General features: G+C 32.0%; 1 protein-coding gene across 1 annotated transcript in view; it reads right to left on the bottom strand.

Annotated features, from left to right (window-relative positions):
• Window positions 1-715: 715 nt before the first annotated feature.
• LOC140436698 (cytochrome P450 4C1-like) overlaps window positions 716-15,745 on the bottom strand; it is a 62,424-nt gene continuing 47,394 nt past the window's right edge. Inside the window, exons 10-12 of the mRNA XM_072525739.1 lie at window positions 13,124-13,289; window positions 8,440-8,619; window positions 716-942 (exon numbers count right to left, since the gene is read on the bottom strand). Of these exons, the coding sequence (XP_072381840.1) occupies window positions 782-942; window positions 8,440-8,619; window positions 13,124-13,289 (507 nt within the window). The 3' untranslated portion in view covers window positions 716-781. The remainder of the gene's footprint in view (window positions 943-8,439; window positions 8,620-13,123; window positions 13,290-15,745) is intronic.

Below are 15,745 nucleotides of genomic sequence, written 5' to 3'. Positions count from 1 at the left end.
CTTGGAAAATATAGAAGTTATTACAATTGTTTATAAATAAAAATTCAAACGTTGACTTAGTAAATAATTTCGATGGAAACGCAATATGCATTTAACTTCTGAGATAGTTTAAGTCTTAAAGAATCCTATTAATATTTCTTAATGTGTCTAGCATTATTAATAGAGGAAGTTTAATAGTTTAAATATTTAGCCTCAGCCATAAACAAATTAACTAACTTTTAAACTATTTGACCGATGGGGGGGAAATTTCGCACAAATTTAAAAGACGGTAATTTCTCGATGTTCAAATGTACTAACAACATTTTATTTTGTTAATAAAAAAATTAATAAAATCTATAAATTAGCGCTGTTTTTCTATCTCCGTAAATAATTAAATTATATCCGTAAATAGTTAAAATATATCCGTAAATTATTTTTATCAATTTTAATTTTAAAACCAGGAAAATAAAGATATTCTTGATATAAAACGAAAAAAAGGAAAGGAAAGGGAAAAAACTTATAGACAAAAAATCAAATTGTGACCATAAATTATTGTTTAAAAAAAACGCAATCTAAAAATACGAGTACTTTTTCATCTATTCATCTAGTAACCCCCACTTATGTCTTAAAAGCTTCAGATATCTGAGAAAAAATTTTGCCGTAAAATCCATGATTTTTGCATAACCAGACTGGACTAATACAGCTGTAAAATCACAACAATTGGTAGGAAAATAAAAGGCATTCGTTGTTTGATTACTTTTTTATAAATATAATTGTGGTCTATTGTTTTCATAATTTTAAATTATCTAGGTTCAATCCACACTTTGGGTCCATCTTTCAGTCTTAAGACCAGGTTCGTCGTGACTTTAATCTCTTCGATGCTTTTATATTCCGTAAAGATTTTATATCTCCGCAAAACGGTAGCCAAAATTGTTTTTATATTCATCATGCCGTATTTTCCACCTAAAATAAAATTGTTTAATTAGACTTAAAATAGATCATAATTAAAGGATCTTTTCTTAACCCGTAACCGGTGACGTCCGATTTTAGGAACATAACCGGTGACGTGGGGTCTCCGAGACACATCATAAATATGCTGGTCTCATTTAAATTTAAATAATTATTATTTAAATAAATAAAACTTAATTCTTTTTTAATATTTCTAAATTTAGTATGTACACATGGTTTTAATATTAGGTATAACAAATATTGAATAATCTATGGTAATAAAAATTATCATCAGTAGTCTAAACGTAACGGAACGTGGAGGGGGTAAATAAGGGCAAAAAAAGGCTATTATTTTTTTTATTTTTTTTTTTCAACGTTATAGTTCCTGCATATTTTATGAGAACAAGTCAAGCAAATGGGTTTTTTACAACAGACGCATAAATAAGATGTCTTCCTATGAAGTTTTGATGGGCAAATGTAGCAATATTTTCGAACTGCTAACCGATCTTCTTGAATAGAAGGAGGTTCAAACACGCACAGTTTTCGCTTTATGTTTTCTCTTATTTATGTCGGGATTCTGCTGTTATACATTTGTTGTTTCATGTGTGTTTCAATTAAGCTTTTAGCCAGTACCTTCATAAAATCTTTCCTGTCTAAGGGTTTAGATTCTCTATAACACTGATACATAACGAAAGCGTTAACTGTACTCATATCTAGTATTTTGTAAAATATAGCCATTGGCCAACGTTGTGTTCTTCTGGACGAACTGTTAACCGTACATTTTTCATCCAAAGCATCAACGCCGCCTTTCGTCATAGTATACAGACTAATTATTTCTGGTTTTTGTGTTTTTTCATCTACGGCTATACTATGATGCATGGAGGATACTAGTATGACGGCTTTGTTTTTTTTAAGAACATACGAAAGAAGGGTAATGTCTTTTGTAAAACCGTATCTAACTGAACCAATCTCTCTATGCCTTTGAGGAGGAAAATCAGGAGGAATATGTCTTTTAACCTTTTTCATAGTTCCCATATATGTTAGACCATTAGATTTCAATAACTGAACTAGTTCTATAGACGAAAAACCAACTGTCAGCTGTCACATTACGATTTATGCTAAATAATGGCATAGAAAGCCGTAATACAGATTGAGTAGGTTTTGCAAGCTTTTTCTCAGTTACTGAAAGGCCCGTTCCGTCGGAGTCTTGGCCTGTATATACATACGCATTGTACACATAGTTGTTTTTTGCATCTGTTAATATCATAATTTTAAGTCCATATTTTCGTAGTTTGTTTTAAATATACATTCTAAAGCGTGATCTACCCCGGAAACCAACTAACATTTCACCAATGCATACATATTCACCAACAGAAAACTCCGTTTGACAGTTTTTTTGAATAAAAGAGTCAAATAGTTCTTGAATTGGTGCTAGTGAATTTACCGCTTTTCGTTGTTCTCTTGTGGAAGGGTCATCAAAACGTAAACAAGTCAATAAAACTGCAAATCTCGTGGCACTTATTACGGACCGAAAAATTTCTCTGCCCGTTCCATCTGTAGCAAATAGACATTCTATGTCTTCATTATTGGACTTAAATACTGAGGTGTAAATCAGTAAGCCTAAAAATGGTTCCATTTCGACCTGGTCGACATTTTTTAATTCCAGCCTATTTTCATGTTTGTATTTGACCCTAACACTTGCCAATTTTACCTTTGTCCATTCGACTACAACATTTAACATTTGATTTGTAAATAAACAGTTCCAAATTTGCTTTGGAGGTGCCGAAAGACCAAGAGACCGAGCCTTTCCTTACAGCCCCGGTAAATGTACAATAATATTATGCTTTTGAGTATGAATATTTTTTGGTGCACTAGCTGACCACTTAAATCTGTTTTTACCATAAAAGTAGTTTGAAGATCTTGACGCCAATATATTATTTTCATTATCACTGGACGAGTCTTGGTTTAAAGTTTCTGGAATATTGTCTTCTGGATCAGTTTCAATATCAGACTGCTCAGATGCCGACTCATAACTGCTTTCTATTACCGCATCACTGTCAATATCATCAATATCACTATATTCTTCTTCTTCTTCTTCGTGCGACTAGGATTACTCCTGTTTGTCTGCCTCTTATTCTGTTTCAGTCGTTGTTGACTGTACATTATCTTTCGACCTTTTTGGCGGCCTTCCAACGGGTCTTCTGCTATACGGCTTGTTGTTTTTACAGATGTTCGCAAACCTATCTGGTTCCATTCGGTTTACATGTTCCATATCACTATATTCAGAGTCCAAATCATTGAACCAATGTAACACTTTCTCTTCAAATTTCAGATCTGTAACAATAACCGATCGTGACGTACTTGGTCGATGATCTCTTATAGTTTATACGAAGAAATATAAAACGCTCAATAAAAAGTAACTAACGGTGACGTTGAGTCTCGCTGACTCCAATAACGTCTGTTCTCGCAAACGGCTAAACGTAAACTAATCAAACAAAAACGCTTAGTTTATGAACTATTTTTAGAAAGGTACTTAGCTGCAGGCCATCCAGAGTCGTCCTCTTCAATATTTTAAATCGGTTTTTAATTTCGCAAGAGTCAGCATATAATTACATATATGATCAAACAGAATTAGAATAAATCAAAGAAAGGAAAAAGAAAAGTATTTTTAAAATGTGTAAACATTTATTTCCTAGATGAGCGCTTTCGGCTTACAAAACCATCTTCAGAGCTATGGTCAAGTATTTAAAGTATTACTTCTACTAGGGGAGATCTCATTTGGTAAAAAATACAAAAATTTTCTCTTTAAGCTGGTTCTATTACAAATTTTTCATTGAAAAACCACAAAAAACTGTACACTGGACTCCACAAAAAACGCTAAAATCATTAGCAAAAGTCGCTCAGACTCCACGTCACCGGTTACGGGTTTAGTTATATTTGTCAAAGTAGACAGATATGATTAAACACAGAAACCAGATACATTATAATTTAAGATAAATAAGAACATACATATTATTAACTTTTATAGTGTCTTAATCTTCTGGACGTTCACACAATCACAGCATATAATTACATATATGATCAAATAGAATTATAATAAATTAAAGAACGGAAAAAGAAAGTTATTTTAAAGTGTGTAAACAATCATTTCCTAGATAAGCGCTTTCGGCTTACAAAGCCATCTTCAGAGCTATGGTCAAGTGTTTAAAGTATTACTACTACTAGGGGAGATCTCATTTGGTAAAAAATACAGAAATTTTCTCTTTAAGCTGGTTCTATTACAAATTTTTCATTGAAAAAACACAAAAAAGACTGGACTCCATAAAAAACGCTAAAGTTATTAAAAAAATATGGTTATGATGGTCAGAACCCGACCTTTTGTTGGAGTAGAAGCACTAGATAGAATAGATAGATTCTATCTTCTGCTTTAACTACATCAAATGGTCGGGTTCTGACAACCGTACCATAACCAAATCTCTTTAACGTGTCCTTTGTTGAGTTCAATGTAGTATTTCTTATGTTTTTTCAATAAAAAATTTGTGATAGAACCAGCCTAAAAAGAAAATTTCTATATTGTTTACCAAATGAGATCCTAGTAGTGATACTATAAAAACTTGACCATAGCTCTGAAGATGCTTTGTAAGCCAAAAGCACTAAGCTAGGAAATAAATGTGTACATATTTCAAAAATACTTTTCTTTTTCGATACCTTAAGTTGTCATAAATGTGTACAAGAACATATCAGTCTTTTCATTTTTTAGAATTAGAATAGCCAATTCATCGTTGCCTATCCGAATACAGATCAGAAAATAAAAGGGCCAGTGACTAGAAATTGGAGCTTGGCTACAATCGTTATGTTAACTGCATGTTATTACTAAATGCAAAGTAGTACTGGAGTTAACATTGTCGATAACCCTAGCAAATCCTAATTCAAGATGTGTGAATCTCAATGTAATTTTTACAAAATAGTCCATGGCCCTTCAGGTTGAGGTTGTCATAAAAGCTAATCTACTCCTATAGAACTTTACGATAGAATTCTTACGGTATTTCATCAAAGATTGTCAATAAAATTATATTGACAATTTGCTAAAAACGATAAGGACAAAACTGCGTTTCTAGAGAGAGGACCATAAAACGTGTAATTGTTAAAAAGATGCAGAAGATATCAGATAAATTGGGAAATCGCGTTACTGGTATAACTATCTGGCAAACAATTAAATTAAAGGAAAAAGAGAAGTTTAAAAGAACGTACCATATACACTGAAACATATATTACAAAGGCGATACAAGACACTTAACGCATGGTATTGAATTTTTTAATATACAGTAACACTTACAAAATCCTGGTAGCATTTAACCTAGCTAATGATTGTCTATGTAGAGTTCGCTATAAAGAAAAATCACGACCGGGTCAAATATAAATGAGTCTAAATGTCTTAACTAAAGAAGAAGCTGATGAGAAGATCAGAGATTCTTTCTACAGCCTGCTCTAATGAGAGTGAGATAAAATACTCGGACTTCTCTTCACAGTTTTGATCCCCTAGAGGGACTGTAGTGTTCGTCGTGATATTGTGTATGGTCCGTTTTCATGGATTTCTGTTTCTGGTCATTTCTATTACATCGTATAAAGTCTGTAGCATTTTCATGCAATCTGGTCAATCCATCTTGTTAAAGATCTTGGATTTGGAGTCTCTTACTAATATTTTGTTCTTTTGGAATAGAATTATATATTCTGTGGTCGGTATTATGTAACATTCTTCTCTAGCAGAACATTTCAGGGATATTAATCTTTTTTCTTTTAATTGCCTTAGTATTTAAGATTTGCGTCCATATGTCAGTAAGGAAATTAAGAAGTTGACCAATCTCATTTTAAGGGTTGTTGAAATATTGGGGTCTTTCCATATTTTTGTCATCTTTTCCATAGCAATATTGATTAGATCACATCTACGTTATATCTTTTCCTTCAGTGTCTCTGTGTTTGTGATCAATGATTTGAGATACAAGAATGGGTATACACCATCAAATTGGTCAATTTTGTTTTACTGAAATACTTTAAAAATAAACAACTAAAACGAATTCCACTAAACAGTTTAGAAAGTGTCTAGTCGGTTAAAATTTTTGAACGCGTTTGAAATTTTTAAAATTTGTTTAAAAAAATCTGTCTTGACCACCACTCTAAAAAAATATATATTATTGGTTGGGTGTCAAACTATCTGATTTTGTTTAGATTTTTATAGGCAGGGCATCATGGTTAAAATACCGAAAAATCATTTTCAGTCTAGCCGGTCCAGTTAAATTCCACTCGAAATATTCCAAAAGTATTAATAGTTTGTTGTTCTACATCTAAAAATAACATGTTTAGACCCCTAGACGCAAACATAACCTCAAAAAAAAACATTAAAACGTGTTTTTCCGTTTTTGACATTATCTTCGGTTTTAATCGTCCGGAACTGGAGAAGAGTCGCCTTTGACAGAAAATATTGGGGTACAGTTGATGAATTTAAAAACAGAGCTAGGGAGGATTGTAGAGCTAAAGGAAGAATAAACTGAACATTATATTACAGAGAGAAAAAGTGTATTGTTTAAGTTTAGGAAGTCTAAATTTAACAAAAATACCTATAATTGGTAATTTTACTAAAGAATCTTTCAAAGTTGAATTTTCCCATATTCTGGTTCTAATCTGGCGATCATTGGGTATGGCCAAGGTCTACTTAATCGGGTTTTATTGATATGCACAATGATTTTTCTTATTTACGACATAGACATATTCACTTACACGACAAAGATTCAAAAGCTCTATTTTTAATATATATTATGTAATCCCCGAAAAGAAGATTTTTTTCTAATAATAAGTAGGTTGTAATTTAAAGTCTACAAAAAGGATTTAAATGAGTGAAAAATAGCTTGGTTTGTACCTTAGGAAGAAACAAATAAATTTTCTATACAGCGGGGAGTAGGGTAAGGAGAGACCGTTTTTCCAAAGCTATTCACGACGCTTTAAGAAGATACCTGTAAGAAAGCAGATCTGAACGAGTATGGTATCAACATAAATGGAAAGAAGTTTAATTATATGAGTTTTGCAGATGACATCGTCTTTATAGGCGATCAAATAGATGATGCAATAATATTGTTGAAAAATTATATCAATCCTCCTTGGAGGTCGAACACTAAAGATTAACATGAGCAAAAGGCAAATAATAAATAATCTGGTGCTAAATCGTAATATTGCTGTTGATGGAATGGATATTGAGCAGATTGCATCGTTTAAGAACTTAGAACACGAAATTTGTTTGGGAGGAGATAACTAGACATGTGAGCTCCCATGTCGCATAGGATTAGCCTGGGCAGCGTTTGTTTAATCAAACTTTGTATTTAAATCGGACCTACCCATATGATTCAAAAGGAAAATATTTGACCAGTGTATTTTACCTGTACTCACTTATGATGCGAAAACATTAACACTCACAAAAAAGGTAATGAACAAAATTCGCGTGACTCAGACAGCTATGGAGCGCCAGATGTTAGGTGTTTAAATTCATATGGTTGTATAAACTAATCAATATATTTGTTCTTCCTGTATTCCTACTATCCCTATAGTACCGTGAATCGCTAAGAAAGACAGACACAACTCGACAGTGAAAACCAATGCACTCACATTGAATTCGTTTTGTTCGTTGTTTCGTAAAGTAGTGTAAATCATGGTAATTAGCGGTAAGTCCATCTAGTTTCACCTAAACCTATAAATTGTTTTTGATTGTTTATTGCAACCATTTAAATTTTGATGAAAATTGGCACCTACAAGTAAAAGTTCATTCATCTCGCCTGGGCTATCAAAGGAAATATAGTTAGTGTTAATTAATTGATTGTTTGTTTAATTCACCACATTAGGCGTCTCTCTAAGAGGCCAAATCTCAAAGGAAAAAATAGGTCGTAGAACAAAAACAACAGACGCTATCGAAAAAATTATGTAGCTTGAATAGAATTGGGCAGGTTACGTCACCAGATTATCAGAAAACCGATGGACAGAACGTATTCTCGAGTGGAAACCAAGACAAGAAGTATTACGGAGCAGAGGACACCCATCTACCAGATGGACTGATGACTTGAAGCGTGTTAGCTGTAACTGAATTCAAGTAATATATTTGGACAATAGTATACTGTTCTGTTGTTTTCTAAACTAATATTGTTGTAATACATATGTTTAAATAACAATATTAGTTTTGGAGAAAAAATTGATTAAATAAAGGTTTGAATAAAGCAATACCAGATGAGAAAACCCTCCAAAAAATCAAGGAAACTGTATAAATAAATGAAGAGAAAAAATGATAGCTTCAGAAAAAAAAGCAAATGAGTATAACGTAGGTAATATTCTAAGTAAAATGAAGCGACTAAAAAATTTTAAAAATTGAAACAAATGGAGAATAAGATGAGACAAATAACAAGGATTACGAGATTAAAAATATTATGGTAAAACTATTTTCTTCTACAACTATGCCAGAATATATTATCTTACCTATGCAATTCCTTGGTCCATAAGAAAACGGTATATATGCGCATGGGTGTCTTTTCGCACTATTTTCAGGTAAAAATCGATCTGGATCAAATTTAAGTGGGTTAGGCCAGTAGACAGGATTTCTGTGAATAAATACGATACCAATAATGACCGAGCTTTCTCTTGGAAATACCATATCACCTAAAACAGTGCTATTAATTATAAATATATGTTAAGTGTTTTAAAAGTGATAAAGTCTAAAAAAGGTGGTACTGTAGGCGATACAGTAGACTAGTGCGAAGCTTTATAAGATGTTTTCTGTATTTTTTAAAATTTAATTTTAGGTGGGAAAATCTAATATAGTCATTATCAGAACGATCATTAACATAAATATAGTGAGCATATTTTTTCTCCAGAGTCAGTCTTCTAAGACCAGCGGAGAACCACTTGGGAAAAGTTAAAGTTCTATATTTCTTCAATGGCACAAAGTAAGCAATTCCTATAGAGAGAATGTCATAGAATAATTTTGTAGCAACATCAATATCATTAACCATACATATTTGCCAGTCTGTGGAAGCAAGGAAGTTGTTAAGCGCAATGTAATCGCCATTTCAAAAATCATAAAACAACTCATCATAAACCAACTTATTTCTATTTGTTTTTTTTTCACATCGAGGTTTAAGCAACATTCATAACCCACATGATGGATGCTATGATCTACAAGGGGATCACTTGCTTTTAAGACATTTAGCCCCTATTATTTGAAAAAACTATATCCAAAAATACATTAAGATTATTGGGAATATTATTATGTTAATACAGTTTTAAAAAACTAATGGCTTGAGCAATATTCACAGCTGGATCATCTGCAGGACAATGCACCATTACACCAAACTCATCATTCTCCCATGACGCATTGGGAAGATTGTAATCGCCAAAAACATAGATATTCTGTGCTTAGTATTGTAGACCAACATTTTCCACAGTTTGAAAATGCCAGTTGTATACTTCGTGAGGTGATTGTGGAGGTATGTTAACACCACCGGCTACAAACTTGACTTCATTATATACGTTGACATAAGATATTTGCTCAACCCAATCTTCACGAATACTAATGGTGTGTTGTTTTATCTTGTTGTTAACAAACACTAGTACACCACCGCCACTCAACTTTGCACTGGTCCTTTGGGATCTATCACATCAGTAGATACTAAAACTATCACATTTAATTTTACAATCAGTTATGTTATCATTCCAGTTACTCTCCACTAAAATAATTATAGTGTACAAGCAGCAGGAAATACTTTTCAGGATCTCGGAAATCTTTGTACGAATACCTCCAACATTTTGATCAAAAACTGTTAATAGGAAGGATACTAGTTTTTTTGTAGTTTAACTTCACAAACTGTAGGAACACCACTGTGGTATCTAATGCATAAATTTTCATCACTAACAGATCTTCTTTTCTCTAGTTCCTTTTTAGCTGCCTTGTAAGAGTCTCATTTCATCTTAGTTTGATCCTTTGAGATTCTGTAAACCAAGAATTATCTGAAAATCTATAGAGATTAAAAACGTCCAAATATTCTCAATTAAAGAGATAACAGCACCCGGTTGCCTTAGACATAGAGACCCTTCTTAAATAAAACATCGCCCGCTCCACTTACCAATCCTAATCCCAAATACTGCAGTAGTGCAGTTATTAGTAAACAGTATAGTGTCTGAGGGCTTTGATTGCGTTATGATTATTTGTTGAAGATAAAAAAAATGTAAAGATAAAAATATTATTTACTTTAATAAAACTATCACACACATGAATTTTTTAAGGAAGGTAAAAAATAGAACATTCTGAAAATAACTAGATAGTTTTATAAAGACGTCTACACCAGTCAAAGACCACAAGACAATTTTTCGAAACGAGTAAGTACTCTCATAAATCAGGAATCTGAAGTACGTTTACCAATCACAGTGTAAAAAAAAAGAGCAGCTTTAAAGGAAATAAAGAACCATCAGTTACCGGAGGTGTGCATCTCCGATATAAATTGACAATCAAAAAGTTAATAGAATATGTGGAGGAATTCAATGCTGTATCACAAATACCCAATAGCAGAAGTAAAATAGAACGACAGTAACCGAGAAACAATAAAAAAGTAATCATACACGTACCAAAAAGTCATAAATGCAATCATATAAACTGAAAATAGAAGAAATTTTTAATTATCCTTAAAATCAACCAATAATTACCAAATCGTATAAGAAACAAAGATTACTTCTTGACAGAAAAGTGTCCGACAGGTTCTTCGGTATTTTTGATTACAGAAAAGTTGAGTGTGGAGAATATAAAGGATACAAAAAACAAAGCCGTTATTCGGTAGAGTGCGTTAGAGTATTCAAGCAGAGTGGGTATTCTGATTGTTTATTATTCTGTGCTTAGGTCTTCATTATGTTCTAAGACAACAAAATACGTGAAATTAGGTACTTGATTGACAAATAACGTTTATGACATTGACGTGTTTGTATTTTTTGTGCTTTTTGTAAATTGAAATTGTTGCGGCAATATGAGTAAGAGACGAGGATATACGGAAGAAGAGTTGCGGAGAATGTTAGAAGAGAGTGATAACGAATAATATAGTCAGTCAAATTCGGCGAATGAAGAAAACGTAATCGACGACCGTAGTGATTTTAACGATGATGACAGTGTAGCAGATCCCGGTTTTATTCATGGCTATTTGTCACTTGACCGTTCAAGTCTACGAGATAATCAGGTAATGAATGAAAACATGAACGTTCAGCATGCGATTGAACAACGTATGGATGCTTCCGATTCTGACGACAACAGAGCGTCAAATGAAAGAACATGATGAGAAAAATGGATGGAATTACGACATTCAGCTGTTAGATCGTCAAATTTTTAATAACTTAGAAAATTATATACATACTGAAAACATTCCAGAAAATGCAGATGTGTTTGCAATATTTCGTCTTTTAGTTGATGATGATTTCTTTAAGTTCATTTACTTAGAGCAATAAGACAACTTATTGCAAATAATTCTAGAGGTCGTTTGAGTCACTGGAAACCGGTAAACAAGGAAGAAATGGAAAAGTTTTTGGGCATTTACTTGATGGTATAATCAGATTCCCTACATTAAAATGTTACTGGAAAAAAGATCCCATTTTTTATCATCCTTTGTTGCACCAGATACAAATGTCCTATAATCGCTTCGTAACAATTTTACGCTACTGGCATTTTAATGACAATACAATTGAAAGAGATACCAATAATCGCTTGTACAAGATCCAAACAGTTATATACATTGTAATGAGAAACTGCAGAAAGTTTCTTTCGCCAAAAGATTACGTTGTTGTGGATGAATCCATGGTTCCCTTTCAGGGGCGACTGCTGATTCGTCAGTATAATCCCAACAAAACTCACAAGTATGGACTAAAGATTTACGAAACCACAACTGATGATGGATATGTTTGGAAATATAAAGTCTATTCTGGCCAAGATCCTCAAATCTCTAATCCTGATAAACCTGGAAGCGTAATTGTCGACCTCTGTGAAGAAATTTTATACGAGGGGAAAATGATTGTTGCAGATAATTGGTATACCAGTGTTCCATTAGCTAAATACTTGCTTCAACGCAAAACTGATCTTTTGGGGACATTAAGAAAAATCGTAAAAACTTACCTTTATTGGTCAAAAACAAGAAACTGAAGCAAAGAGAGCAAATGGCTGCACAAAAAAATAATGTATCTGTAAAATAATGTATATGTATAATCCTTATGATATCTACTTGTCACGCAGATGAACAAACGATAAGTACAGGTCGAAATCCGCGTCCAAAGCCTAATATGATATTGGAATACAATAATCGAAAAAAAGGTATCGATCTTTCTGATGAATTGGCTAGCTACTATTCACCAATTCGCAAGACCTTGACCTGGTACCAAAAAGTTGCTGTCGATGTTCTGTTTGGAGTGGGTATCATAAATACAGTTTATTTGTTCAATAAATTGAACCATCAAAATAAATGTACAATATTGCCGACCCAAATAAGTATTGTGAAAAATCTTTTGGGTATAAACGTTGTCCAGACACCTGCCTACCTACGCCGTCCACGTCACAAGTACAGCATTTTCTTAAACCGCTGGATAGAAAGGATGAAAAAATTATTAGACGTAATTGTGCCGGATGCTATAATGAATTTCGTCAAATAGGGGAAACATCAGCAGCTGCCACTAATAAAGCCAAAAGAGTTTCAGAAATATGCAACATCTGTACCAAACCGTAATCTACAATGTTTCCAAAAAGTACATTGAACATGTAATTTTTTTTCGATATTTTCTCCTTTTCAATAAATATTTACTTTTTACTATATTGTATATTATTTTATCTTACATATGCATTAATTAGTTCGCTTAAAGTGAAAATGCAATAAAATATAGGTGTTTAGTTTCGATATTACATTGTATCGCAATTACGATACACATTACACATTTTTTCTCTTTTTCCCAACACTATGTAGAACCTGTTCACTGTAAGTAAAACTATGCATATTTAATCCAAATTTTCTAAAAAAATGCATATTTTTGGATTAACTAGTGCATATTTATGCTTGTATTTTTCACTTTTTTGCATATTTGTTTAAGTATATTCCTAATAGTAATAAGCAATTAGTTAAAATATTATTTTAAAGTACATTACCTCCATCGATATCCTGAAGTAACGATCTTACTATTAATGGAGCTACAGGAAACAATCTCAACGTTTCCTTTATTACTCTGTCTGTATATTTCATTTTTGCGAGATCATCAGGGAAAGATCTTCTATCTGGTCCCAAAATATCAATAAACTCTTCGTAAACCTTTTGCTACAAAAAACATATTCGGGTATTAATGTTTTACCTTTTAGCCTTTCAAAAATTTAATACTACTTAATTTTGCTTAACAATCGATGAATAACTAATAGATTTATAACTTGTATATATTATGTTTTATTAACTTACAATGTAGTACTATTTCATTTTTATTTTTTTTTATTTTTTTTTATTTCGAGAACAAAAATTTCTAAACATTAATGGTGATTTAATATGCTTATGTCTCCCAATTATTATGAAAGTAAAGATTGCCTTTCATTTCAATTTGATTTCCACCATTGTTCTACACTTGTTTCAAGTTGTTATTCAACTCCTCATCAGGAACACTTATGGAAGTTCAAACTGAAATGAAATGCACTCTAGTATTTGGCCATTATAATTAAAATAACAGCCTGGTATGCTAGCAATGGCATCTATACGAAGTAACAAGAAGTCGGGAGACCTCTTTTTGATAGCAAATTAGGTGAACCGTAAATTCAAAGCTCTTACTGGAGATTGTTAAACGACACTAGGAATAACCTTTTACTCCAACATGTACCAACGGTTCACCCTTGAAAAACGCTCTTTTTATCTTTTGATCTTATTCGCTCTTTACGTAGAGAAACGGCGTTAAAATGAAAGTAAAGAAACTAAATTTTTCTTTTGACAATAGAATATTAAAATCCTTTGGAACACCTATGGGCACAAAAATGTTCACCAATTCTTTCCTCTTATGTTATGGATAACATCCTCGACATAGTGATCCCAGTCCCAGATTTTTGTCAAAAAGTATGTTGATGACATCATCCTGGTGCTTCCAGAGATAAACGATTGACGATATAATATATGTATTCAACAGCTATGACACACATATACATTTTAAAATGATACACAGAACAATAAACAATCTGTTCCTTTCCTCGATATAAAATTAATTAAAACAAATAACAACAACATCATGGTTGACTGGTATAGAAAACCTTCTACATCGGGTAAATACTTACATTACCTATCCTACTATCAACACACAATGAAAGTAAATGTTATCAAACAATGAAGACCAGAGTCATTATTATATCTGATGGAGTTTTTATGAAAAAAAAAACAGACAATGTTCATCGACAATGCATATTCTAGAGAATTAGTCAATAAACTCATTTTTGAAACATTCTCTTTCCTGCTACAAAATTCATAATAATTATATATCATAATTTTAAAATAGCAAATAAAACAGTGTAGAAAATTAAAATTTACATACTAAAGTAAAAGATAATACACCTAAGGAGAAAATTTAATGTCACATGTAGTCTGTAGTATCCCTGATATAGACTGCAACAAAGAATACATTGGCCAAATAGAAAGGTACCTAAAGAATCGTATCACATCACACAAGAGTGACAGTAGACTAGATCATGACCGTTGCTTATTAGCACTACATGTAGTAAATAAAGGTCACTGACAAAGGTCAAAAATGGACTGTTCCTAGAGATGGCTTTCATGGTACAATCAAAAAACAATATAAACAAGAAAACAGATTTAAATCATTTCAGTGAGATTTATTCTTTTATTCTAACAGTTGACAAACAAACACAGGAAATTTAATAACTCTCTAGACTCCATCTTACTCTAAATTATAGTCATTCACCATACTATCACATAATTTATAATAGATTTTTAAGAAAACAAAAAAACAATAAATTAATTTCTTAATCATAATAAAATACAAAAAATTTTCAACAATCAAAATTGAGTCTTTTATTTTATGGTCAAGGTTTATGTGGCGATAAATCCTATCTTTTTAAAAAAAAATTAATTTTCACCTTGTGTTACAACAACTTTACTAGCGCTCAAACAAAGGACTCACTTTGTGAGCTAAAACATAAAGCCAATACCATAGTAAGAAAACCTTCTTCTTGGTCTTTACAGAGAAAAGAAGTTTTTAGTTTTGAAATGTTATATCCTTCAAAGGCTAATCAACTGAACATGTGGTTAAGACTATTCATAGTCATTAAATAAAATGTTAATTCAACATAGAGGAAAAATATCCACGCTTTTTTACAATAGCAAATATTGATGTTTGTTTTGTACCATTTCTCAATGTTTTATATGTATTAAATTTTGTGATGACCAGCTTTCGATACGGCATTATCCTCGCATTGTAGGTATATATCCTATTAAAAGACTATGGTTTCTTATGTAACTAAATTGTAACATTCCCTGATGATATTGGTGACCACCAGCGAAATATTGGAATTAAAGAATAAAGAGTACATAATTATAGCCGTATTTCTCCCAAAGTCTTTATATTCTAACATAATCAGCTGTGATAAACACACATTTATATATATATATATATATATTTATATATATATATATATATATATATATATATATATATATACATATATACTTAATGATATTAGAAGTGTTTACACCTAAAAGGAATAATTTCTTAAACTTAATTCTTTGGC

The sequence above is a fragment of the Diabrotica undecimpunctata genome, chromosome 3 (assembly GCF_040954645.1).
Source record: "Diabrotica undecimpunctata isolate CICGRU chromosome 3, icDiaUnde3, whole genome shotgun sequence".
Classification (NCBI taxonomy): Eukaryota; Metazoa; Arthropoda; class Insecta; order Coleoptera; family Chrysomelidae; genus Diabrotica; species Diabrotica undecimpunctata.
This window is presented reverse-complemented; position numbering and strand designations above follow the sequence as displayed.